Consider the following 27,145-nt stretch of genomic DNA (forward strand, 5'->3'; position numbering starts at 1 on the left):
GACCACACCCAGAAACATCATACATACATCACAGAAAAGGCAGTCTACAACAGAAATCTGAGTGCATTGTTTTTACCTTGAGAAATATTTGAGGTGACTGAAAGAGTGAAAGAGTCAAAATGGCTTTAGGACTTTTCCTGTGGGTTTTGGACATGTGGTTTATATATATGTGTTTGCTTGTTACATTTATATATATAACACCTATATATCACCTAAAAATTCATATAACAATTCCCCCCTTTGAGGATATAATTTTGTAGCCTTATTGGAGTTCACTGATTGGGTCTGCGTTGCTCCGGGACAGGAGGAAGGAAGTCAAATGACGCCGAGGTTGGTTCAAAGAAAGAGTTTATTCTGCTCTCCGGATAGCAGAAGGCACTTGCGTGGTGAGTCCACAGCAAGTCGAAAGAAATAAGAAGTTTCATGCAGTATTTATATCCTCCAGACACCCTCTCCCCCTTCCCCAGCCACGTCAGCTTGTACACGCAGGTTGACAACATAGATGTTCTTGCTCCGGCACTCTTAACCATAAAAGGGATTTCCTTCCTGCACTCCTGACCATAAAAGGGTATTCCTGTTCCTACTCCTATCTTGGAGCCAGAGGTCACCATCTCTGGGAACACGCTTCTTGCGTTTTTCCTGGACATCGGTCTGCGCATATTTTGTGGTCAGCACATAAGATAAAGTACTGACGTGTTTTCTCTGTTCCCCTAGAGAGCCAGGGTCATCCCTAGCCGTGACTGATAAAGGAGAGAGCTTGTTTATGCAGCCGTGTCCTTGTTATGCTTTTTGCTCAACAGCTCAAGTTTTACGCATTTTAGAGTGCTCTCTTTTGAAAGACCAAAAAAAAGGGGGGGTGTCAGTTTTAAATTTACTGCACTGAAACCCATTCCTTCAATTTTTTTCTGAAAAATTGTTGCCCCACAAATAATAACCTGGTATGTTGCAAATGGATGCCTTTGTGTAAACCTTAAGAGACTTGCACGTCAGGCCTCTTAAGGCTATTTGCAGGTGTAGCAGTGCACATAGCTGGACATAGGATATCACATAAAAAATAACACATATTGCATTTTGTTACTAAATTACTTGTGGCATTCTAGCACTTTGGGAGAAACATTCTCCATAGTGGTCTATGCTTTACACTTAGCGGGAAGGTCAAATAATGAGTGAAAAAGGCAGTTTGTTTTGCTTCTGCCTTTTTTGTGTGTTCCCAGGTGTCAAAGCTAGCTCTCCTGTGGTCTCACACCTTCATCATATCACAGCAGCAACAATCCCTGGTGAATCCCCGTAGGGCTTTCATTTTGACCATGTCACCTTGTAGTGGGACAGGTTTGGACATTTCTTGAGAGAGATGCCTTTGCCTTGGCCTTTCTATGGGTTTTTTTATTATTATAGGCTCTGGTCTTCCACCCTAGGGAAGTTGCTCAGTTGTTCCTAAGAGACCAAAAAGCTGGATACACTTGCCCAATTCAAACGGAGTCCAATTAGAATTTATATAGCCCCATGGTTCGCCGACGCGGAGTTCCGGCCCCACCTGGCGGTGGCGGTCGGCCTGGGCCTTGTACGCATCATTGGCCTGGCGCAGTTGCTCCATCAATAGTTGGTGCTGAGACTGGAGCTCCTGGAGCCAATCTGTCACCGTGGGGACCGCAGATGCTGGCAGCACATCCAGGAACAAACGCGGATGGTAACCGTAAGTGGCCTGGAACAGGGTCTGCTGGGTGGAGGCGTTCACCGCATTGTTGTAAGCAAACACCTCCAATGCCAAGTGGTCAACCCAGTCTGGAGGTACTCCAGGTTCCGGTGGTCGGTTCTCATTTCCACCAGTTGTCTTGCCCCCTCAGGATGATGGCCCCTTGTGGTGATGATAGGTCCTTGCGGTTCCGGGGTGCTGCCCATTCCCAAACTGCTGCCTCCTTCCCGGGATCGATCTGCACCCCATCAGGGGAGAGTTGGTGACCGAGGAAGTCCACTGACCACTGGTGGAACTTTCACTTGCTGAGCTTAGCATACAGGCGTTGCTCCCGCAAGCGCTGCAACATGGACCGGACATGACCCTCGTGGCGAGCTGGGTCATGGGAGTAAATCAGAATGTCATCTAGGTACACCACCACGTACTTGTCTAGCAAGTCTTGGAACACGTGGTTGATGTACCGTTGGAACAGGGCAGGCGCATTGCACAACCCGAAAGGCATTACCAGGTATTCAAACTGCCCATACCGGGTCCCAAATGCTGTCTTCCACTCATCCCCGGCTCGGATCCAAATCAAATTGTAGGCCCACCGAAGGTCCATCTTGGTGAACATCTGCACCCCTTGCACCCATTCCAGCAACTCCGCAATAAGGGGCAAGGGATACCGGTCTGGGATGGTAATCTTATTCAGGGCCCGGTAATCATGGCAGGGACGAAGCTCCCCACACTTCTTAACGAAGAGTACTGGAGCAGCGGTGGGCGTGGTATTGGGCCGAATGAACCCGCCCTCCAGGTTCTTGCGAAGGAAGTCCTGCAAGGCTTAGTGCTCTGGCTCCGTAAGAGAGTATAGGCAGCTCACAGGCAGGGGCACCCCGGGCTGGAGGTCTATGCCGCAAGTGTTCCTTGAACACTTCTTGGTACTCCTGATAATCAGCGGGGAGCACTGACGCAGCTTCCCCTGTGGGGGCGGCCACTAGCATCTCAGACCGAGCATGGGGACACGGGTTTGGGAAGCGCACAGTCTGATTGACCCAGTCGATCTGAACATTGTGAGACTCCAGCCAGTCCATCCCGAGCACCAGGGGAAACCGGGGCATGGTGGCAATGTCCAAGGTGCGCACCTCCCAGTGCTGCTGGTGACACAGGACCAAGGGCTGAGTCTCCTGAGTAACGGCACCCGAGCGCAGGAGCCGTCCGTCAATTGCCTCCACCTGTACTGGTTCTGGTTTGTCCTGGAGTGGCACCTGATGATGGGCAGCGAAGGCAGAGTCCATATAGGAGCGGGTTGCCCCTAAATCTACCAGAGTGTGGGTGAGAATCCAGGGCCCGCCAGGGGGGTATAGACACACTGGCACCATGAGGTGTTGCAATTCCACCGGTGAGGGCCCATCATGCAATGTTTGGGACCCCAGGTAGCCTGGGCCATCGGCTACTGGGGTTGGCCATTTCACTGAGGCCGGCGTTTTCTCGGGACAGGATTGGGCGTAGTGTCCACTCCCGCCGCAGTAGAGACACAGGTTCCCCTCCAGATGCCGAGTCTTTTCCGAGGGGGAGAGGCGACGCTGCACTGCCCCGAGCTGCATTGGCTCCTCCAGTGATTTGGCTGTGGCCATGGAACTGCTGGGAAGGACCGGAGCCAGGAGCCGGGAGTGCTGGCGGCCCTGAGCCTGGCGACGGTCCTCCAACCGATCGTCTATCTGCAGGCTCCGTTTAATGAGGGTGTCCAGCGTGGTGGCGATCCATCATGGCCAGCTAGTCCAGTATCTCATCCGAAAGCCCCTTAAGATACTGGTCCTGAAGGGTGGAGTCATTCCAGGACAAGTCCTGTGCCAACGGCCGAAATTCTGTGGCGTAGGCGGCCACTGTGGACTTGTCCTGTTTCAACTGCCAAATTGCCTGATTGGCTTGACTCCCCTTGACTCCCCTTCTGAGGGTTGCCGAACGCGGTTTACAGATGGTTGCAAAACCCTGTATAGTCTGTCAGCAAGGGAGAGTTTTGCCGGAGCAGCGGCAATGCCCACTTGGCCTCCCGGTCCTTCAGCAAGCTGATCAGGAAGTGCACCTTGGTGCAGTCATCGGGGAAATTCTGGGCTCGCCCCTGAATATACAGCTTGGTCTGGGCAAGAAACATGGGAAAGCTGGCCGGGGACCCATTAAATTTACCAGAGAGGCAAGGTCTAAGTCCAGTCTGTGGTCAAAGGTGCAACATGGAGGCAGTCCGTAGTAGCTGAAGCTGGGTGCAGGGCATGGAGTTGGGTGAAGTTAGGAACAGGCTTGCAAGCAGGGAGCCAGGGCAGGTCAGGAGCTCAGGCAGGAACTAGCAACCAACAATGTTGCTTCCGGAACTTGGAACTGGTGCTGGCCGGCTTTTTTCTGCTCTGAGGCATAGCGTGGCCCCGATCCTCTCGTGACTCCCCTCTCTAACCCTGAGCCTCTGCAGCTCAGGAGAGGCTGGAGGATTACCGGACCCAGAGGCAACCTCAGCTTCCCCTGACAGGGCTGGGAGAGGAGCACTTGCAGGCAATGGGTCCTCCATCACCTCAGGAGCCAGAGCAGACTCAGCTGGTGCCCGCACCTGAGGATCCAGCACAGGTGAGGACCCTTCAGGCTCATGCCCCAGCCCTGGCTCAGCTGGTTCTGGAGGCGGGGAATCCTGTGCAGGCTGGGATCCCTCAGGTTCAGCATCCAAGTCTGAATCCCAGGCCATCACACCTTGTCAACAATGTGGAACTGTAGTAGTCCCCAATTTGGACTTAGCAGACATTTGGTCTTTATGAATGAACTGATTTATTGGGACTTCCATCTATATTATTGCACTTTATGTGTTGTTTATGTGCAAGATAAACATTTGATATTGTGATAAGAATATATAGAAGAGTATTGTTTATGGGAATGCACAGCCGGTTACGTCTTGTGTGTTTGTCCATTCCAGGAACAGCATTCCTGACCCAGAATTTCACAGGAAGTCCCTCAGATGATTCCCCTTTCAAACAGGATACGTGAACCTAGGCCAGTAGAGTCCTCCTCTCCGGCAGACAGACAACCCCTTCTTCTTCTTTTTATTAATGATTTTTATTGAAATTTACAATCACCAACCAACCCCCACCACCAAAACATCACATCTTATTACATGTATCCTACTTTGTGTTTCATAGATCCATTAGCTTCCGTCCTTCCCTTCCACCAGTTTTCCTATTCCATTCTATAGTTTAAATTTCTTTAATTATAAATTATACCATGACATGAGATTTGTTTCAATCCTTCCAATGTTTTCATATTTGTACAATTCTCACTTATATAAACCATAAATTTACTCCATTCTTTTTGGTACTTTGTCTCCTCCTGATTGCGAATTCTGTGTGTCAATTTAGCCATCTCAGCATACTCAACCAACTTTATCTGCCATTCTCTTATCGTCGGCATCTCCTGTTGCTTCCACTTTAGAGCTATCAGAACTCTGGCTGCAGTTGTTGCATATAAATATAATCTTTGATCTATCTTTTTAATCCCTTCTCCCACCAAACCTAGCAAAAATTATTCCGGCTTTTTGGGAAAACTGTACTTAAACATCTTTTTTAACTCGTTGTAAAGCGCATCCCAAAACTCTTTTATTTTATTGCAAGACCATCACATATGATAGAAGTCGCCTTCTTTTTCCTTGCACTTCCAGCAGGTTTGACTACTTGTTCTATACATTTTTGCCATTTTGGTGGGAGTGAGATACCAACGATAAACCATCTTCATAACATTTTCTTTTAAGGCAGAACAAGCAGTGAATTTTATGCTCTCATTCCAGAGTTTGGCCCATACATCATATTCTATGTTATGTCCTAAATCAATGGCCCATTTTATCATAGCCTCTTTTATAAATTCATCTTTTGTGTTCCATTCTAGTAAGAGATTGTACATTTTTGATAATAGCTTGGATTTACTCTCTAAAATATCTATTTGAAATTTCGATTTTTTATCCTCAAATCCTATTTTTTTATCCTCTTTAAAGACATCATTGATTTGATGGTATTGCAACCATCCTTTCCATTTTTCAGCAATATACTCATAGGGCTTTAATTTCCAACCTTTTTCGGCCTTCATCAAAATTTCCTCATATGTGGCCCCTCTCCCTAGTATGTTCAGTTTGTTAACTGTTAATATATCAATTGGTGACAGCCACCACGGTGTTTTCCTTTCCAACAAATTCTTGTTTCTTTCCCAGACTTCAAATAAGGCACCTCTTATCACATGATTTGTAAACCCCATAGGCACTTTTGCCTTACCACACCAAAGATAAGAGTGCCATCCAAATGTATTGTTGAACCCCTCCAAATCTAACAAGTCTAGGTCCTCCTGAGTTATCCAGTCCTTTGTCCAACATAAACATGCCGCTTCATAATAGAGTTTCAGAACAGGTACTGCAAACCCCCCCTCTTTCCTTCTTATCTTCTGTCAATATTTTAAATTTAATTCTTGGTCTTTTCCCTTGCCATGTAAAACGCGAGAGAGTTTTTTGCCACTCTTTGAATTGTCTTAAACCTCTTATTATCGGAATTGTCTGGAACAAAAACAACATTTTCGGTAGTAGATTCATTTTGATCGCAGACATTCTTCCCGTCATTGATAGCTTTAATCTGTCCCATATTTCTAATTCTCTTTTAATCTCCTTCCAGACTGGTTGATAATTGTCATTAAAAGGTTTATATTCTTTGCCATCATCCAAATTCCCAGATACTTCCCCTTCTCCAAAGCCCCTCCCTCCCCCACTTCCCCATGGGGGTCCCCCACACCACCCACTCCTCACCAGGATGGCTTTGGCCGTCTCCTGCTTGGAGCAGTTCTGGGTTCAGAGCCCCCTGAGCTGAGCTGCCTGGCAGTTCTGGATCACCTCCGGCAGGTACAGCTGATCTTCCTCCAGCAGCTGAAAGGCAAAAGTCAGTCTGTCAGTTCCTCACAAAGGGAGGGCTTCTCCACATCTGAGAGTGCAGAGTGGAGGGCAAGAGGGCAGGTCTGAGTCCCTGCTCTGGTTCTCTCCAATACTCACCCCTGGGGGAGGGATGTGCAACCGCAGCACATCTGCAAAGAGAAGGACGTGGGGACAGGTGAGTCCATCCCTGAGCACCTGGCAAGGCTATTCCAAGAGTTTTCTCCTGGATTCCAAGCCCTACTGCAGGGGAGGAGGGACATCCCAAGCCTTGGGGGCCAATCCTGGCCTCCTTCAACCAGAATGTGGCTCCCCAGGCCAGGGGTAGACAAGCTAAGGCTTGGGGGCCGGATGCGGCCCAATCGGCTTCTCAATCTGGCCCACAGACGATTCAGGAATCAGTGTGTTTTCAGATGAGTAGAATGTGTCCTTTTATTTAAAATGCATCTATGGGTTATTTGTGGGGTATAGGAATTTGTTCATCCCCCCCAAAAAAAATATAGTCTGGCCCCCCACATGGTCTGAGGGACGGTGGACCGCCTCATGGCTGAAAAAGGTTGCTGCCCCCTGCCCCAGGCTAACAAGATGGTCAATATCCAGTTCCACTCCATCATTTTAAAATTAAAATAACAAAATAGATCCCATCTCTCAGAGCATGTAAACCACATGAGTGGAAAGATCCCTGTGCCACTCACAGAAATAGGACTGTACTTCCTTCTCCCACCTTTAAAGTAAACGTCTACGTAATGAAACCGAATCGACCCAAGTCTGCCTTCCTCCACTAACCTGAACTTCGCTCTTCAAGCCAAAAGACAACACTTCCCTGTCCCCAGGTGAAACCCCCTGGCCTTTAATTGGTAGAGCCGCCATCACGCCAGTGGCGTTTACCTCACAGGGACTGACTGAGCGGGCGGCAAGATGCTTTCAGCCTCGGACACTTGGCGGGTTCTGAAATGGCCGTGCAGGCCTGATTCACGATGCTGACGGGATGGATTCGCTCCTTGCTTTTTGCGCTGCTTCTCCGCTCGCTTCTTAGTCGGTCTATCTTTTCAGCCGCGACCCGTGCATAGCCCTCCAAGCCCACCGGGCCACTAGGCCGTCCGCGCACTGCCGCCTCGCCGAAGAAGCCGCTGCCGGACGCCTTTGAAAGAGCTGAAATCACGCGCAGGGTTCTGGCTGGGCTTGGGTTGCTTCGGGTCACTTTGATTTGGATCTCCTTCGGATCGCTAGCGAGCTCTCTTTTTGCCTCCGCGAGCTCTCTTTTTCGGCTCCGACCAGCAGATCGCGGCCACCAGCCAACGGGCTCCTGGCCTCGTGGCGACCAGGCTCTTGCCAGATTTGTTTTTTCCGTGTTCAGAGCTGAAATCGCTGGGGGGTGTTGATTTTTAGGGTTGTTTTCGCTGCTTCTTTCCTGTTGCCGCTGGCAGAAGCGTATTCAGAGCGTGCAACGACATCGGCGTGGAAACGGCGCTCGAGGTGCTTTATCTCGGCACAGTGGCGTAGCGTGGGTTGTCAGCACCCGGGGCAAGGCAAGTAATTTGCGCCCCCTAACCCGTGGATTTGCGCCCCCAACCCGTGGATTTGCGCCCCCTAACCCTAACCCCCAGGTGTTGCGCCCGGTGCGGCCGGGCCCCCCTGCACCCCCCACGCTACGCCACTGCCTCGGCATCACCTTACCTTCCCCGGGCGCCTGCCTGCCGCTTCCTGGGCGGCTAAGCACCCTCCGTCTGAGGTGGCAACGTATTGGGGAGCACTGCTCGGGGGCAGGATTTGTTTCGGGCGGCCCGATTGGGTTAATTGTTTAACGGGCTGCGGGACTGTCCCCCTTTCTTGTAAACTGGTTTAATTTTTATTAAGCGGCTCGTACGGGTGTTCTTCGGTTATTGAGGGAATTCCCTCTCCCGGTTGCCTAGGTTACATGGAGTAAACCACGTGGTTCCTCGGCTACGGGGATTATCGGCGCCATCTTGGGAGAGGCTAATAGACTCCACCCCTAGCTTATCGGCTTCAATTTCTCATTGCGTTTTAATTATAAGAACATAAGGACAAGGGCGGAGTTTCAGCATACGGCATTTGATTTAATTAGGTTCTGGCAAGCGCAATTTTTTGGTTCAACTGCTGTCCCAGTGGGGGGGGGGGTGCTTGCTTGCCACACGGCTGCTCAGGGGGGTGTTATAAGGGCTCTTTCTCTGTGGAGTTACAAAAGTGCTAGGAATTTAGTCGTGATCAGGAGGGATTTAACTGATTTTTTGTTGCTGAGGGTTAGGTTTTTCTGCGGTCAATTCCTTACTTTAATTGGTTCTTATGCAAAGGGAGTTAATTTAAGGCTAAGGTTTCCTACAGTCAAGTTGTGAATTTAACTGGTGTGACCCAGAGTAAGTTAATTTAAATCAATTGAGTTAAAGTGCTAGGTGCCGTGAATTCCAATTTAGCAATTACGGTTGGCTTCTGGGGCTTTTTGCGCGCCAAAGTTTGGGCAGTTGGTATTGGACTTGCCTTCTTAAAATAAATTTTTTTTATAATATATTTACTAAAGTTTTTAGAAGTACAACAAGAAAAATAAAAAAACCTCATTTTAAACAAGAAAAGATAAAATACAAAAAAGAAAAAAAAAGAAAAATCAAAAAGAAAAAACAGAGAATTGAAATCCATTAAGCAAAAAAGAAAAATCAATAAAAAATACAGCAAATCTTCCCATTGCTTATCTTTCATTAACTTATTTCCCTGACCTCCTCACACCTCCCTTTTTTGTATTCTAAGTCAATTATCCATTTCAGCAAATCCTTTCCCTCTTTTCAAATTTTTGTCCTGTAAATTTATCTTGAAATTTATATAACCTTACTTTCCCTCCTTTCACCTATTAACAGTCTATTTTTCCTAAATCTTTGTAGCATTTCTGCTAAAATCACATAAATTCATTCCAACATCATTCTAACATTCATTAATCTTGCAATGTTTCTGTAAATAGTCTTTGAATTTCTTCCAATCTTCCTCCACCGACTCTTCTCCCTGGTCACGGATTCTGCCAGTCATTTCCGCCAGTTCCATGTAGTCCATCACCTTCATCTGCCATTCTTCCAGGGTGGGTAGATCTTGTGTCTTCCAATGCTTTGCAATAAGTATTCTTGCTGATGTTGTAGCATACATAAAAAAAGTTCTATCCTTTTTTGGCACCAATTGGCTGACCATGCCCAGGAGAAAGGCCTCTGGTTTCTTCAGAAAGGTATATTTAAATACCTTTTTCATTTCGTTATAGATCATCTCCCAGAAAGCCTTAATCCTTGGGCATGTCCACCAAAGGTGAAAGAATGTACCTTCAGTTTCTTTACATTTCCAACATTTATTATCGGGCAAATGATAAATTTTCGCAAGCTTGACTGGTGTCATGTACCACCTGTATATCATTTTCATTATATTCTCTCTTAAGGCATTACATGCCGTGAACTTCATACCTGTGGTCCATAACTGTTCCCAGTCAGCCATCATAATGTTGTGTCCAACATCTTGTGCCCATTTAATCATAGCAGATTTCACCGTTTCATCCTGAGTATTCCATTTCAACAGCAAGTTATACATTCTTTTTTTTTTAAAGATATTTATTGAAGTTTTACAAAAACATAAGTTTACAAAATAAAAAAGGTAAAAGATACATTCTGGATAGTATCTTAGTTTTGGGATCTAACAGTTCTGTTTCCAATTTTGATTTTTCCACCTGGAAGCCAATTTTCTTGTCTAAATTGTAGGCCTCCCTTATTTGATAATAATGAAGCCAATCTCGCACTTTGTCTTTTAATTTCTCAAAACTCTGCAATTTCAATTTATCTCCTTCTTGTTCCAAAATTTCCCAATATTTCGGCCATTTGGCCTCCATATTGAGCTTTTTCTGGGCCTTCGCTTCCATCGGTGATAGCCACCTTGGGGTTTTATTTTCAAGTAAGTCTTTATATCTTATCCAGACATTGAACAATGCTTTCCTGACAATATGGTTTTTAAATGCTTTATGTGCTTTGACCTTATCATACCACAAATATGCATGCCACCCAAATACATTATTGAAACCTTCTAAATCCAAAATGTCTGTGTTCTCAAGAAGCAGCCATTCTTTCAGCCAGCAAAATGCTGCTGATTCATAATAAAGTTTAAGGTCTGGCAGGGCAAATCCACCTCTTTCCTTTGCATTGGTTAGTATTTTAAATTTTATTCTGGGCTTCTTGCACTGCCAGACAAATCTAGAAATATCTCTCTGCCACTTCTTGAAACAGTCCATTTTGTCCAAAGCTTGCAATGATTGAAACAAAAACAACATTCTTGGCAATACATTCATTTTTATAGCGGCAATACGGCCTAGCAAGGAAAGCTTCAAATATGACCATATTTCGAAGTCCTTTTTCACTTCTGACCAACATTTTTCATAGTTGTCTTTAAATAAATTCAAGTTCTTAGCAGTCATATTAACCCCCAGGTATTTAACTTTCTTAACCAGTGTTAAACCTGTCTCCTTCTGAAACCTCTCTTTCTCAATCGGTGTTAGATTTTTCTCTAGAACCTTAGTTTTTAACTTGTTCAACTTAAATCCTGCAACCTGACCAAATTCTTGAATCAATTCGAGTACTCTTCTAGTACTAGATTCTGGCTCCTGTAATGTCAGTACTAGGTCATCTGCAAATGCTTTCAATTTGTACTGTTTGGCTCCGACTTGTATACCTTTAACCAATTGGTCCCTTCTGATCATATTTAGGAGAACCTCCAGGACCGATATAAAAAGCAATGGGGAAATTGGGCAGCCTTGTCGTGTCCCTTTCTCTATCTTAAATTCCTCCGTCACCACATTGTTAACAATTAGTTTAGCCTTTTGTTCTGAATAAATTGCACTTATACCATTTCCAAAACCTTGACCAACCCCCATCCCCTGAAGATTTTTCTTCATAAAATTCCAAGAAATATTGTCAAAAGTTTTCTCCGTGTCTACAAATATCAAAACTGCTTTAGTATTTTTTTTTATAAAATATTTATTGAAATTTTCAAAAAGTTTAAAGAAAAACAAAAAACAAAAAAAGAACAAAAAACAGACATATAACTTTCAATCACATATTTCCTTGACTTCCCCACATCTCCCCTTCTTGTATTCCAATTCAGTTTTTAATTCAACAAGTTCCTATCCCCAAATTTTACCTTATTATATTTAAATCCTTTTACTTAACCAATTTTAAGATAAACCTCAATCTTTATACACCAAAACTTATTCTTAATACCTTTTTCTAAAGTCAACCCCAATTCCATTTCACGAATTCCCCATTTTAATCTAAGTAACAGAACAAAATATTTACAAGAAAAAACCAAATATATTTGTACCGCCTTTGGATACCCAAAACCCCACTCCCCGCCTTTCCCGGTTTCAATCTCCAACCGATGTCCATCAATCCATCTGGTGTCAGCCTGGTGACCTCACGTCCGAGGCCCTTAAATCTCTCTCCTTTCCTCTACTTTCCTCTCTGCCGGTTTTTTTGATAGTCCTTTATGATAAACACCAAATCTCGGAGAAGCTCTGTCCCAATAAGGTCCATGTTTCTTCCTGCCAGGCCTCCATATTTAGAATTGTAATCCAAGTCTTGTTTTTTACTTCTTTTAAGTCCAAGAGTCCCAAAAACTCCTGCTTCCACTTTAATCAGGTTTGTCTTTTCCTTTATATCCATCTTTGCAGGCCTTTGGCTCTCTTTAATCCTCTGCTGCGTTATAGCTCCTCCTTCATTTCCCTCTAAATTGTCATGTGTATCTTCTCCCACTTTTTCAAGTTTCTCAAATTTCTTTTCTTGTTCAGCTGCAAGAGTTTTTAGCTCAGATGCAAAGTCTTTTTGTTCTGGTACAGAGGCTTGAGTCAGGTCCCTTCCAATTTCCGCAAGTTTATTTGCTTTTTCATTCAATGTTGTAGCATTTCTAGCCAAAACAATGCTTTGTTCTTGAAATTTTCCCAGACGAAGAAAGATTTTCTCCAGTTCCATCTGTATTTTTCCACTTACAGCCATTCTGTAATGTCCCAGAGCCCCCTCTAGGGGAGTACTGGTTACTTAGTATTCCTTCCAGTTCTAATCCAAAAGTCCTTTATTTTCGACAATTTGTTGCCAAAATGTAACAAATATAGCCAGCCGAGGCAATAGAAACAAAGTTCTCTCTCTTTTTTTTCCTCTCAGCTTTGACAGCTAGTTTGACAGCTGTCAAAGTCTTCTATATCTCTTCAACAGGCTCCCTCACGGATCGCTCCCGGGTCCTGGGGGGGGGGTAGCAATTCCACTCTCAAAATTAACTCTTATCCTCCAGCACATTCACTTATGCTGCCAAAACGTGAAATTAATTACTTTTAACTTCTCACGAAGAAGACGTTCTTTTCAACCTTAGTTATCTAGTCCTTGCTTTAAAATGTTTACAAAAGGGGGAGACGCACTTCCTCTTTGCGCCTTCCCCGCTCGTACCGAATCAAAAAAGAAGTTTTTAATATCCAATTTCCGTATTACTCACGGGTTGTTACTTTTAGTCCAAATGTTCAAAGGAAGAAGTCAGCGCTCTCCAACCATGGCCTGCGGCTTCGCTTCGCGGAGACGGGTAAACAGCTCTCAGCTCCGCGCCGCTCACCCCCGGTCTGTTCCGGAGCCTTTAAAAAGGCTCCTTTGCAGCGGGGGGGGGGGACGCAAATGGAGCCCGCCGAGCCTTCAGTTCACAGGCTTCCCCGCCTGTGATTTATTTCGGGTCCCCGCTTCGCCGTAGCGGTAGAACCCTAGCTCCACGAAGCAGATTTCCTCCGGAGATCGGAGGAAATCCGCCATTACCGTTGCTGGCGCTGACCAGAAGTCAAAACTGCTTTAGTATTAATGTTCACTTGTAATTTTTTCTAAGATATTAATTATATTTCTCGTATTGTCAGACAAGTGTCTGCCCGGGAGGAAGCCTGCTTGGTCTTTATGTATCTCTTCCACTAGTACTTTTTTTCATCTTTTAGCCAAAATATCTGCAAAAATTTTATAATCCACATTAAGCAGAGATATGGGGTGGTAGTTCTTAAGTTGTGTCTTCTCAGTCTCTGTTTTCGGTATAAGTGTAATATAAGCTTTCTTCCACGACTCTGGTGCTTTTCCCCCCTCCAAAATTCCATTACAAACGTCCTTTAGTGGTTGTATTAACCAATCTTTCAAGGATCTATAATATTTTGAAGTTAAGCCGTCCGGCCCTGGAGATTTACCCAGTTGCATGTTCTGAATGGCACCTTCTACCTCCTGTTCCGTTATTTTGTAGTTCAACATTAATTTGTTTTCTTGAAATATTTTTTGTAGTCCATTTATTTTCAAAAATTGATCTATATCAATCTCTTTCTGTGGCCCATGTGTATATAGTTGTTTAAAGTATCTCTGGAAACATTTTCTAATCTCCACTGGATTCTGTATATTCTTTCCTTCCACTTCCAAATTTGTAATAGTATTAAGTTTTTGTCTTTTTTTCGTTTGCCAAGCTAGCAATTTCCCACATTTATTAGCTGATTCAAATGACTTTTGTCTCATCTGTTTAATTTTCCACTCAATTTCTTGGTACATCATTTTCATATATTGAACTTGATGTAGCTTTATTTCTCTCAGAATCTCTAGTGACTTTGGTTTCGCTCTCAATTTCTTCTCACCTTCCTTTATTCTCTCCAAAATTTTATATTTTTTCTCATTTTGAGCCCTCTTCTTTATTGCATTCTGTTGAATCAGAAACCCTCTCATAATTGCTTTGCTTGTGTCCCAGATTACTCTTTTTTCAACCGTAGTATTCATATTTATCTCAAAATAGTCTCTCAAAGTTTTTTGGGCCTTCTTAGTCACTTCTTCATCTCTGAACAAGGTGTCATTCATCCTCCATCTGAAGGAGCCAATTGGTGTTAATTTCATCTCCATTTTCACAGCATTATGGTTGGAGCAAGTTTTAGGGCAAATTTCCACTTTTCTGATCTTTGGAGCCAGGCCTCTAGTTATCCAAATTTGGTCAATTCTTGTCCATGTCATTTTGGCTTCAGAGAAGAAGGTTCCCTCTCTACCCAAGGGGTTCTTTGTTCTCCAGATATCAACTAAGTCCAAGTTGTCAGTCATCTCAAAAAAGGTTTTCGGTAGTCTACCATCCTTGGTGACTACCTGTCTTTGTGCCTTGTCCATATTTGTGGATACCACTCCATTCATATCCCCCATCAAAATAACATTATAGTCCAGATAGTCCATCAAGTTCTCATGCAACTTTTTAAAGATTTCCCCTCATTTGGAGCATAAACTCCTACTATCAGAAATTTCTCTCCTTGTGTTTGAATTTCAATTGCCACGAATCTTCCTTGATCATCTTTAAAGATAAATTTCGGTGATAGACTCTCCTTTGCATAAATCACTACTCCTCTTTTTTTAACCTTGTCCGATGAAATAAACTCTTGGCCTAATCTTTTATTAATCAGCACTTTCCTGTGTAGCCTTATCACATGTGTCTCCTGTAGACAAATCAAGTCCAATTGTTCCTTTTTTAATATATGGGGGGGAAAATTCCTCTTCTGCGGGGAGTTAAAACCATTAATATTCCAGCTTAATAGTTGCAGAGCCATGATGTAGTTACTTTGCTTTTCCTCCAACTGCGCCCAGTGTTTGTTCTTGTTCTGTCGCTGGTGTCACTTTCTCTGAGTTGTCTAGTCCAAAAGGTAGTGTTGCTATGTCCAATATTCCTCTTTTTAGTGCTCTTAGCTCTTCTCCCGTTTCTTTCTGCAAATCTTGTCCGTGATCTTTCAAAAATCTTTCTTTGTCGTCTACTGATCTTATTTTTATCTTTCTTCCTTTAAAGCTAAAGGATAGGCCTTGGGGAAATTCCCACCTGAAAACAATTCTGTTACTTCTCAACAGGGCAACCAAATCTCCATAGTTGGACCTAAAGTCCAGAAGGTATTTCGGGATGTCTTTAAATATCTCCACTCTTGACTGATGTATTTCCAAAGTCTTCTGAAAGTGCAGACTCAGGATTTTGTTTCTCTCCTCTTTTGTTCGGAGGGTGATCAGACAGTCTCTCACCCTGTTCTTCCCCCCCCCTCTTCCAAGCCTGAAAGCACTCACTATCTTAAAGTCTTTGTTCTCTGGATCTAGGTTCCAAAAGTCTGCAAATTCCTGCATAAGAAAGTCAGTCAGGTTGTCTTTCTCAAGTTCAGGTACGGCCCTGATCCTCAAGTTCGTTTGTTTTTCCTTCAATTCAATCATAGACAGCATCGACCTATGGTCCTCAAGTTGCCTACATATCGGTGGTATCTTCTCCTCTACAGCAACTGCTTTTTCCTTTGCTTCTTCAGCTGTATTTCGGATCAAAGTAGATTCCTGTAGCAATTTCTCGATGGTTTCTGTATTAGTGTTCACCTTCTGTCCCAAGTTATTAATGCTTGTAGTATTTTGATCAATTTTAGTTGATGCTTCAGCTACTTGTTTGCTTAATTTCTCCAAAGTTTCATTGATTTTACCTAATGCCAGAGCTAAAACATCTTCAGATGCCATTCCTTTTGACTTAGGTTGAGCAGATACTGCCCCTGATGTTACAGAGGGGCCAGGTGCTGATGCTCTTCGCTGCTGCCAGGATTTACCAGACCTCGTTGTTTTTTCTTGAAGCAGGTCTATTTTTTCTTTCCCATCTGCCATAACACTCTAACTGAAGCCCAAGGTCGATCCCACGGCCAGAGTTTGTTTTGAAGTGGAAAATTCCCCTGGCCCTGTTGTTGTTACACTTTCAGGTTTCCTCTAGGAGGACACAGTAACATTCAATACTTGTTGCATTGAAAAATAACTCTTTTTAGTCCCCCATTTAACAAAGATAAGCAACAGTTTCAATTTCAGTTAATTTTCAGTTACCTTAAAATCAGGAGAAACCAGTCAGAAATAATGTATCTCTTTTGCAGAGTTAGCTGTCAGAAAGTACACTGTTCCTATGTAGCATGTTTCACAATACGGGAGTCTTTTGTCTTTTGGCAGTCCGTTCCCAGGCTTTAAGTGGTGGACTTTTGTTTCTTTTCCTCTCTTTTTGCAGGAAAATATATAGTTCAACCTTTCCCCCCTCCTCTCCTGCGACCAAGGGGGGGAGATCTCTTGTTTAGATGTTAGGATTATAGTCCTTTCCAATCGACTTTCCAGGTCTTAGCTTACAACTTCTTTGCTTTGATCTGTTTAGAAGAAACAGAAGGCGGACTTCCTGTTTAAGCCTTCCCGCTTCGGTGCCAAATTGAACTTTTGTCCCTTATTTTCGGATATAACCTACTCACGGGTAGTTGTTTTGATAGCCAAATTGTCCCAGGAAAAGAGTCAGCGGTCTCCGGTAACAGCTGTCCGGCTTCGCTCCATGGAAGAAGCAGTTGACTCTCAGCACCGCGCCGCTCACCCCGCTCGCTCCGGAGCCTGTAATCGGGTTCCCTTGCAGATTGGGGGGGCGCTGAAGGTGCCCGCCGAGTCCCACGATCACAGGCTTCACCCGCCTGTGGTTTCTGAAGGGGTCCCCGCTTCGCCGTAGCGGCAAGACCCAATTCCCGCAGAGCTAATTCCCTCAGAGTTAGAGGGAATCCGCCATTACCGATGGCACCGACCCCGGAAGTCTCCATCAGATCTTTATATTTTTCCCATACAGCAAAGAGTGACTTTCTTATTATATGGTTGAAACTCTCTTTTATTTTCATTTGGTATGCTTATCATTAGAATATCAAATAGGAAGGCTTTGGTTTTCTTTAAAATAAATAGCATTTATTTTATTTTATTTTCCCTTTGGGGACATGTCCACCACATGTGGAATAAGGTTCCCTCATTTTGACTGCATCTCCAACACTTATTGCTGATATTTATTTATTTTGACTGATTTGGATGGGGTCAGGTACCATCTAAAAATCAAATAGCATGTGGTGAATTTTAAGACTTTTCCCATAATTTCCCTCATTTTTCATCTTCATTGGATATCCACAATCGTGTGTCCATTTCACCATCACCTCCTTCACCTCCTAGTCCTTAAGGTTCCAGTCCAGTAACAATCTGTGTGGTTTTGATATCTTTGTATTATTTAATAATATTTTTTTTAAAAAAATCCGCTGTTGTTCTGTCAAGTCCATTTATTTTTTATCTGGAAAAAATTGTTTAACTGGTAATCTTTCTTTTTTACTTTTGTTTTCCTTTTATATTTTTACTTTTTTGTAATTTTAGCATATAATAACAGTAGTAATTATATGGAAATGGGATAATAGTATTGAAATGAATAAAATGCTTAACTCGCCAAGATTTTTATTGTTTGCAGCTTCCCAAGAAAACTGAAGGAGATTCTCCCCCTTTTGGCTTTTATCTCTTCCCTTTATAACTGTCTCTTTAAGTCCCAACAGTCCTGTCCCACCCTCCCGCTTACAGGATATCCCTTCTACAGATGTCAACGCAGACCCACTGATGGAAAACCCTCCGCCCAATTCCTCGTGACCACAAGACTATTTATTACCTGCAGCAGCAACAACAAAAGCCACCAGAGTGGCCACAGCTATCTCTTTCCAAAGTCTATGACAGGGAGGGGGCTGACAGCCTTTTCTGTGATGTGGGTATGATGTATCTGGGGGTGGTCTTGGACTCCAGGGCGGGCAATTAAAAATGTCTATATAAGGGCTTTCATGCATGGCTCGGGGTCCTCCTCCTCTCCCCTGCATGTGGGGGAGAACCCTGTTGCTAGTATGTCACATGCCCGTTTACTTTCCTAGGCTTGGAAAGTGTAAGAACGGAAGTTAGTCTTATCTCTTCCACTCTGCTGTGCTTTTGCACTGTTCTTTGTCTCCTTGTCTGTTGCTGAAGAAAAGAGAGGATGCCATTATGATCCGTTTGGTCTCATCTGCAAATGTGATGAGCATCCCCTCAGTTCCTTCATCCATGTCATTTATCAAGACGTTGAACAACAACGGGCCCAGGACAGAACCCTGCAGCACCCCTCTTGTCACTTTTCCCCAGGATGAGGAGGAACCATGAAGGAGTCCTCTTTGGGTTTGGTCAGTCAAATCCACCTAACAGTTACCTCATTCAGTCACACTTTACCAGGTTCCTCACATAAATATCACAGAGGACTCTGTCAAAAGCCTTACTGAAATGGAGATGCACTATTTCCACAACAGTCCACTGATCAACAAAGTTTTTAATCCATCCAAGAAAAGAAAAGAAGAAAAGGAGAGATTTCTCTAGCTTGTCTTGTTTTTGAGAAAGCCATGCTTTCATCCTATATGTTTATATTGTAAAAACTTCCGATGAAGGGCAAATAAATTTTAAAAAGCATAAATGAGGATATTGACAAGCTGGAACCTGTGCAAAGGAAGGAGATTTATGTCTTTAATTTGGAAACCACATGACCCAGTGGTGCTGACTTGGATAAAATATTGGTGGAGGGCCAGGTAAGGCCCGCCTTGCACAATCCATCATATGATGCATGTGTGGGAATGTTCAGGGATGCAGGAAAGGATATATTGTCTGAGTATATCCTTATCCAACTTATGTTAACAACTTCCACAATATCAGCAGAGTAACATTCCCTTTTATTTTAAATTTGCAGCGTCTGCGTTTGCCCAGGCTCGCTAAAGCCTCTATAATAACTGTTCTGGTATTTTCCCCTTATTCCCTCATAAAATAGAAGAGACGACACAGTCTTTTACAAAAATATAAAAAGAGTTTACTCACATTCTGTTCACAATCAGATCCCAGAAGGCAGGCTTAGCTTAATGAAGTAACATACACTTGGAGTTTATCTCTTAAGAAGACAGTCCCTTTTTCCTCTCTTGGCTGGAAGCCAAGAGGGCATCTCTGGCTTAGTAGATGTTGTGTATTCGATGCATGTGGCGAAAGAGAGAGAGAGATGGCTGCCCTGCCCTGTGCTTTTGTCATTACCTGCACAGGTGAGGCCACACCCACCTCTAGTTACATGCAGAGGAAGTCTGTCCCAGCCCAGAAGGAAACAGGAAGTTTACCTGCTGGGTGGACAAACATCCCTCCCCATGTGTAAATATGTTCACTCTAGGAATGTTGTACTTGACTGCTCTTGTGTTTCACAGCATGCATGCCATTAGAATGGCAATGCCTATAATGGCAGCAACTTTTAAAAAAAGTAATATTTTGAGCCCGTAGTTCAATTTCCCAGCAGCTCCCCTTGCCCCAGAGACACATCTAGCATTCCATCTCCTCTACCTGTGGCATTGTTCAGCAGTGGGGAAAGTGACCTCTTCACACCGGATGTCCATTTGGTATGGCCCTTTCCAGGTTTTTTCCTGCCCCTTGTGTTTGTCTTTCATTTGTTCTCCTATGTGTGTTGTCAGTAGAAGCCACAATTCTGTGGGTACTCTAGGTGGTGCAGAAAGCACCTAGAAGCTCCCTAGAGGTTGAAGTGCTGATCAAACTTCAGTTTTGCGCTCTATAAATTCCAATTAGGAGTACTGGGGGTGGTTCAGATTCTGGGGCAGTGCTTTTGTCCAGCAGAGGGTGTCACAGGGCCAGCCTACTTTCCCTTTAAAGCAAACTTGGGTCTCCAGCTGTTTTTGGACTAGAACTCCCATCATCCCTAGCTAGCAGGACCAGTGGGAAGGGATGATGGGAACTGTAGTCCAGGAGCTGCTGGGGACCCAAGTTTGGGAAAGCCTCCTTCAAAGCAACTTTTCTATTTTACCCGCAAAGATGGGACCTGTCCATGTTTGTATCTTCTTGTATTTTGTTTTCCTCATGACCTTTCTGCGTTTATTTTTTTCATTTTTTAAGAAAGAGGGCAAATTGAAAGAGAAATTGTATGGCAAGTTGCAGAAGAGAAAAAGGTTGTGTTTGAAAAAAACACACCAAAAACTGGGGGGTGGCATCCTTAAATATTTTATTGGGGGGGGGGGGACAAAGACCACTAGGCCTTTAAGAGATGGCACCTATTCCCTACACCCACAGGTCTCAGGATGGTTACGACATAAAAAAAAGATAAAAAAACACCACATATTAAAAGGGCATTAGATGTGAACTAGCCAAAAGCCTGGTTAAAAAGGTGCGGATTTGCCTGGCTCCTAAAGCTGTATAATGGTTTTTCTGACCATTGTATGAATTCTTTGATGGGAAGTAAGATTGGCACTCTGACTGAAGCTCTTTCCACATTCCACACACTGATAGGGTTTCTCCCCTGTATGAATTCTTTGATGGGAAGTGAGATTTTGGTTCTGACTGAAGCTCTTTCCACATTCCACGCACTGATAGGGTTTCTTCCCTGTATGAATTCTGTGATGGGAAGTGAGAGATGAGCTACATGTGAAGCTCTTTCCACATTCCACACACTGATAGGGTTTCTCCCCTGTATGAATTCTCTGATGGGAAGTGAGAGAGGAGCTACATGTGAAGCTCTTTCCACATTCCGCACACTGATAGGGTTTTTCCCCTGTATGAATTCTTTGATGGGAAGTAAGGGAGGAGCTCTTCCTGAAGTTCTTTCCACATTCCATGCACTGATAGGGTTTCTCCCCTGTATGAATTGTTTGGTGGAAAGTGAGACTGTGGTTGTGAGTGAAGCTCTTTCCACATACCACACACCGATAGGGTTTCTCCCCTGTATGAATTATTTGATGGGAAGTAAGAGAGGAGCTCTTCCTGAAGCTCTTTCCACATTCCATGCACTGATAGGGTTTCTCCCCTGTATGAATTGTTTGATGGAAAGTGAGACTGTGGTTGTGAGTGAAGCTCTTTCCACATTCCACACACTGATAGGGTTTCTCCCCTGTATGAATTCTTTGATGGGAAGTGAGAGAGGAGCTTTCAGTGAAGCTCTTTCCACATTTGACGCACTGATAGGGTTTCTCCCCTGTATGAATTCTCTGATGCTTAGTGAGATTGGAACTCTTCCTGAAGTTCTTTCCACATTCCACACACTGATAGGGTTTCTCCCCTGTATGAATTCTTTGATGGAAAGTGAGAGAGGAGCTCTGACTGAAGCTCTTTCCACATTCCACACACTGATAGGGTTTCTCCCCTGTATGAATTCTTTTATGGGAAATGAGAGTGGAACTATCTGTGAAGCTCTTTCCACATTCCACACACTGATAGGGTTTTTCCCCTGTATGAATTCTTTGATGGGAATTGAGATGGGAGCTATTCCTGAAGCTCTTTCCACATTCCACGCACTTATAGGGTTTCTCCCCTGTATGAATTCTTTGATGGGAAGTGAGATCGGAGCTCTTCCTGAAGCTTTTTCCACATTCCATGCACTGATAGAGTTTTTTTCCAATGAGATTTTGTTGATGGGAAGTGGAATGGGAGCTCTGACTGCAGCTTTCTCCACACTCCAAATTTTTACGTGGCTTCTCCTCCCTGGGGATTTTATCGTGGTCACTTTTGCTCTCAATTTCCAATTCATCGGAATCTGCAATGGAGACAAAAAGGGATTAGAGCCTCAGGAAGAAATGGAGAAGAAATGAAACGAGTTGAGTGTGTGTTCATTACCTGTGTTGTTTGTCATTTTACCAACAAATTTATTATTAGATTCTGAAGAGTTGTTGAATGTTGTTTTGTCTGATATATAGCAGTGGTCAAAATTGTGGAAGGTTGAAGCTGACACTGAAGATGGCCTGGGAAGTTCACACCAGCCCAGGACTTCCGGGTTGGTGCCATTGTTTAATGGCGGATTCCCTCCGAGCTCCGGAGGGAATCGGCTCCGTAGCGTCTGGGTCTGGCCGCTGCGGCGAAGCGGAGACCCTTAAAATCACAGGCGCGGATGCCTGTGAACACAGAGACTCGGCGGGCACCATTTGCGCCCCCCCAATCCGCGACGGAGCCTTTTTAAAGGCTTCGGAACGGAGGCAGGGTGAGGCGTGGTGCTGAGAGTACTCCCTCGCCTACGGAGTGCAGCCGCAAGCCATTGACAGAGAGCGCCAACTTCTTCTAAGATCGATTGGATTCTAAAACATCAACCCGTGAGTAATACGGAGATTGGAACTTTAAAAAATTTTTTATCTTGGATTTGGAACGAGCGGGAAGGGGCTAAAAAGGAAGTCCACCCCCCCCTCTTTGTAAACAACTTAAAGCAAAGGACTGGGCAGCTATGGTCGAGAGAATCTGTTTCTTGTTTTTTCTAACAAAAGATCCTGACCTCACGGTCTTGACATTATAAGAAGGTATTCTGGAGGATAAAAAGAATTTTGGGAGCTGAAACTACACCCCCCCCTAGACCCGGGAACGTCCGATGAGAAAGCCTGTTGCATGGAAGATTTTGACAGCTGTCAAGTGAGCTGCTAGTCAGCTAGTTGTCAGCTGGAAAAAGAGAACATTGTTTCTGCTGTTTTTGCTGGTTTATTCGGTATAACTTGTTGAAAATAAGGTTGATACAAAATAACTGGACTTTTGGTTTTGAGCTGAAAGGAAGATCAAGGAATTAAATCCCCCTAGAGGGGTAATAATAATAATAATAATAATAAATTTTATTTATATCCCGCCCTCCCCAGCCGAAGCTGGGCTCAGGGCGGCTAACAACAATAAAACAATACAAAAGTACAACACAAAACAACACTCTAAAATCATTCATTATAAAATTAATTAAATTCAAGCCACTGGCCACTATTGGGCCAGAGCTCCGCAAAGATTGCCGAGGGAGGGAGTCAGGCTGTGCCCTGGCCAAAGGCCTGGCGGAACAGCTCTGTCTTGCAGGCCCTGCGGAAAGATGTCAAGTCCTGCAGGGCCCTAGTCTCTTGTGACAGAGTGTTCCACCAGGTCGGAGCCACAGCCGAAAAAGCCCTGGCTCTAGTTGAGGCCAGCCTAACTTCTCTGTGGCCTGGGACCTTCAAGATATTTTTATTTGAAGACCGTAAGTTTCTCTGTGGGGCATACCAGGAGAGTATTCTAGGAGTAACAAGGATACTACATTACAAAAATGGCTGGAGTGTGTAAATTCCAAGCAGAATTGGACAGAGCACTTGTTCTCTTGGGAAACTTACAAGATGAATACGATGCTTTGTCTACAGAGGTATCGCTATTACACTGGACAGTAAACAACAGTTTGGAGTCTGATAAGGACTTGAAACAGGAAGTCTATTCAACTGAACAAATAAATGAAACTGAAAGCGTAGACACGATGGAGCAATATGTTGTTTTTGAAGAAAACGAAGGAGGAGCTGGAGGTTTGCAGGAGTTAAAGGAGAGCTACAATATGAGGCCTGACATGATGATAAAAAAGGACAATAAAAATCGGATGCGGAAAGCCTGGTTTGATTGGGAGTTTGGAAAATGGAGAGATCCTCTTTGGAGGAGATCTGAAGACCTGAGGATTACAAATTTGTTGAAGGTGGAAGCTGGAGCTGTGGGGACATTTGGATTTGAAAGAAATTTGAAACAAGAGTTGGATTACCCCATAGGCTTTGCTTTTAAGTATGGAGGACTGGCTAGAAGCAACACCGATTCTGTTGGGCCGGAGCCCCTCCGAGACCTGGGGCTTAACATCAAGGTTTATCAAAGAGACCGGCAGAAAGGAACTGAGAGAGACATAAGGGCCTCGGACCTGAGATCTCCAGGCTAAATAAATAACATAAAGACTGATGGATATTGGTTGGGGACTGGAACCGGGAGAAGGGTGGGTGGAGGTTGGGAATCCAAAGGGTACATAAGGATAATTTGCATTGCTTTGTTTGTTTGTTTTATATTTTGTTAGTGGTAAGGAAATTGGGTAAACCGTGGAAGGGAAATTTTGATCGACTTTAGGAAGAAGGTTTAAGAATAAATTAATGAGGTATAAGTATTGATGTGTAATTTTAATAAGGTGAAATTGGTTTTTTCTTTTTAAAATTAATTGAAAATAAGGCTGTTAAAAATAAATTGAGGAAATGGAAAAAAGAAGTAAAGTAAAATAATAGTATGCAAGAATAAATGTTTAAGTTAAGGTGAAGAAATAAGTTAAGGACTTGCTGAATTGACAATTTAAATTGGAATACAAGAAGGGGAGGTGTGAGGAGGTCTGAGAAATAAGGTTGAGGAAAATAAGTATTAGAAACTTTATGTGTTTTTTTTCTTCTATTTTTCTGTTTAGTTTTGAATATGCATTTTTGTGTTGTTTTTATTTTGTTTATTTTTTGTTTTTGTTTGTTGTGTGTCTCTCGAAAATACCAATAAATATTTAATTAAAAAAAAAAAAGGGAAGTTCACACCAGCCCAATCGTGGTAGAAAAAGCAATATTTTGAAGAAGATTGTTCAAAGAAAAAAGTGTAAGTTACTGTTTATTGTGGGGGTGTTAGGTTCCCAGGTGTTATAGGGGGCGCTGTTGAATTCTGTGAAAATATCTGAGGTTGGTCACATAGAGGTATTTTTTAAATTTCCAGGCAGATATGACGATCCCACAGGGAGCCTTACCAAGAGAGGCCAATATCCCACAATTCTCCTCCATGACATTCTTATGCAGAGCTCTCTGGTCAGGATCCAGCAACGCCCACTCCTCATCCGTGAAACGAACAGCGACATCTTCAAAGCACACTGGACCCTAAAAGAAAAAAGGAAATGTCCTCCTCTGAGACAGCAGAAATATGATCTGCTACACAATGCTCTGTGGTTTCCTTCCTGTTAATAATAATAATAATAATAATAATAATAATAATAATAATAATATATTATTTATACCCCGCCCATCTGGCTGGGTTTTACCAGCCACTCTGGGCGGCTTCCAAAAAACTCTAAAATACAATAATCTCTTAAACATTAAAAGTGTCCCTAAACAGGGCTGCCTTTAGATGTCTTCTAAAAGTTTGGTATTTATTTTTCTCTTTGACATCTGGTGGGAGGGCGTTCCACAGGGCGGGTGCCACTACCGAGAAGGCCCTCTGCCTGCTTCCCTGTAACTTCGCTTCTCGCAGCGAGGGAACCGCCAGAAGGCCCTCAGCATTGGATCTCACTGTCTGGGAATAACGATGAAGGTGGAAACGCTCCTTCAGGTATACTGGACCGAGGCCGTTTAGGGCTTTCAAGGTCAGCAGAAACACTTTGAATTGTGCTCAGAAACGTTCTGGGAGCCAGTGTAGGTCTTTCAAGACCGGTGTTATATGGTCTCAGCGGCCGCTCCCAGTCACCAGTCTATTGCAGATGCAATAGAGGCGGCGAAGAAAGTCTTCTTTGCCGTCGCTACCGCCACTTGGTAGGCTCAACATTGAGCTCTAACCCGTGTCCGGTCAGCTTCAGAATGAGTTATCCATCACCGGCGCTCTAGCCATCTCAGCGATTGTTTCATTTCCCTCAGATCCGTGGAAAACCACAGGGCTGTCCGGGCTCCATGCAATCGAAGAGGGCGCTTCGGAGCCAAACAGTCAATAGCCCTGGTTAACTCCACATTCCAGCGGGCCACCAGGGAATCAGCTGAAAGGCCATCAACATGGGATAAAGCATCCCCTACCACTCTCTGGAAACCATTTGGAGCCATTAAGTGGCGGGGGCGGACCATCTGAATCGGTCCCACCTCCATGCAGAGGGGAAGGGTCGCGGAGAAGTCCAGTTGCACCAGGAAGTGATCTGACCATGGCACTGCAACCCCCCTCCCTGCCCACAAGGCCTGGGTTTCTGTGCGTAAGAGAAACCTGGTGGACAAGCAGCGGCAAGGACAGGCCCATCTGCTTCATCCAACCAAGTCTCTGTTACACATGCCAGGTCAAGTCCTCCATCCATTATCAAGTCATGGATGGCAGTGGTTTTATGAATCATTGACCTGGCATTGCCCAGCAGCACCTTCAGGTCATGTGGGTATCCCTTGCTGATTCTAGTATCCGTCCAGTCAGGACCAGACCCGGAGGCAGGGATAGTCCTCCAACAACGACTAAACCTGCCTCCTCTATAACGACATGGTATGGTCTTAGCGTAACTCCTCCTCCTACCCGTGATCACTGAGATCGGTTGTCCCAGTGCATCCCCCCCGTGGAACATGTCCCAGCTATTTTGTGGGCTGGGACCCACTCCCCGGCAGCCCTGACCCCTCCCCTTAAGAACAAAATAAAACCCTTTAAAAAAGGAGCCCACAATAAAACAATACAAACAAAAAACTGTAAAAATTACAAACACATTAAAATCAAACAAATTCCCGAACCCAACCAAACATCCATCACACCCCCCCACAAAAAAAGTAATCAAAAGGGAAAAAAGAAATTTTTAAAAAGAACATTGTGCCGCTCCGAGTCCTCCTGGCCAGCAGGAGCAGCAGCAGCAACAACTGTCCTTATGAGGCTTCAGGCCCCGCCCTGGGCCAGGTGGCAGGAGCAGGGCCCTCAGGCACTCACGCAGGAGAGTTGTTTCAATAGGATTGCTTTGCTGTACATTTTATTTATGGATGCTTATTTTACTCTAAGTTTTAATTATGCGTATTCGTTTTTGTGCAAATACGTTGTACTCCACCTTGTGTTATTCAAGTCATTCTGCCTAGGCAAGCATTCCAGTTTCCCCAATGGAAGGATCCACTTTCTCCTCTCCTCCTGGGCTTTTCTGGGGAGTTCCCTCCCAATGCCCTAGAGCCAAATTCAAGGGATTCA

At 44.1% G+C, this 27,145-nt stretch overlaps 2 protein-coding genes across 3 annotated transcripts in view; one reads left to right on the forward strand and one right to left on the reverse strand.

The window, feature by feature from the left end:
• Positions 1-27,145, forward strand: part of LOC310760688 (uncharacterized protein) — a 278,926-nt gene that overhangs the window by 233,903 nt on the left and 17,878 nt on the right. The gene's annotated exons all lie outside the window — the stretch shown is intronic.
• The window catches only part of LOC310760673 (uncharacterized protein), a 66,508-nt gene that overhangs the window by 36,298 nt on the left and 3,065 nt on the right, over positions 1-27,145 (reverse strand). The window contains exons 6-7 of one of the 2 annotated variants that reach the window (XM_083609586.1): positions 24,993-25,119; positions 20,742-22,019 (exon numbers count right to left, since the gene is read on the reverse strand). In XM_083609586.1, the coding sequence (XP_083465712.1) occupies positions 20,742-22,019; positions 24,993-25,119 (1,405 nt within the window). The remainder of the gene's footprint in view (positions 1-20,741; positions 22,020-24,992; positions 25,120-27,145) is intronic. The other variant, XM_083609585.1, reaches the window with a different exon arrangement.

The sequence above is a fragment of the Podarcis filfolensis genome, assembly GCF_964270895.1.
Source record: "Podarcis filfolensis genome assembly, chromosome: 4".
Classification (NCBI taxonomy): domain Eukaryota; kingdom Metazoa; phylum Chordata; class Lepidosauria; order Squamata; family Lacertidae; genus Podarcis; species Podarcis filfolensis.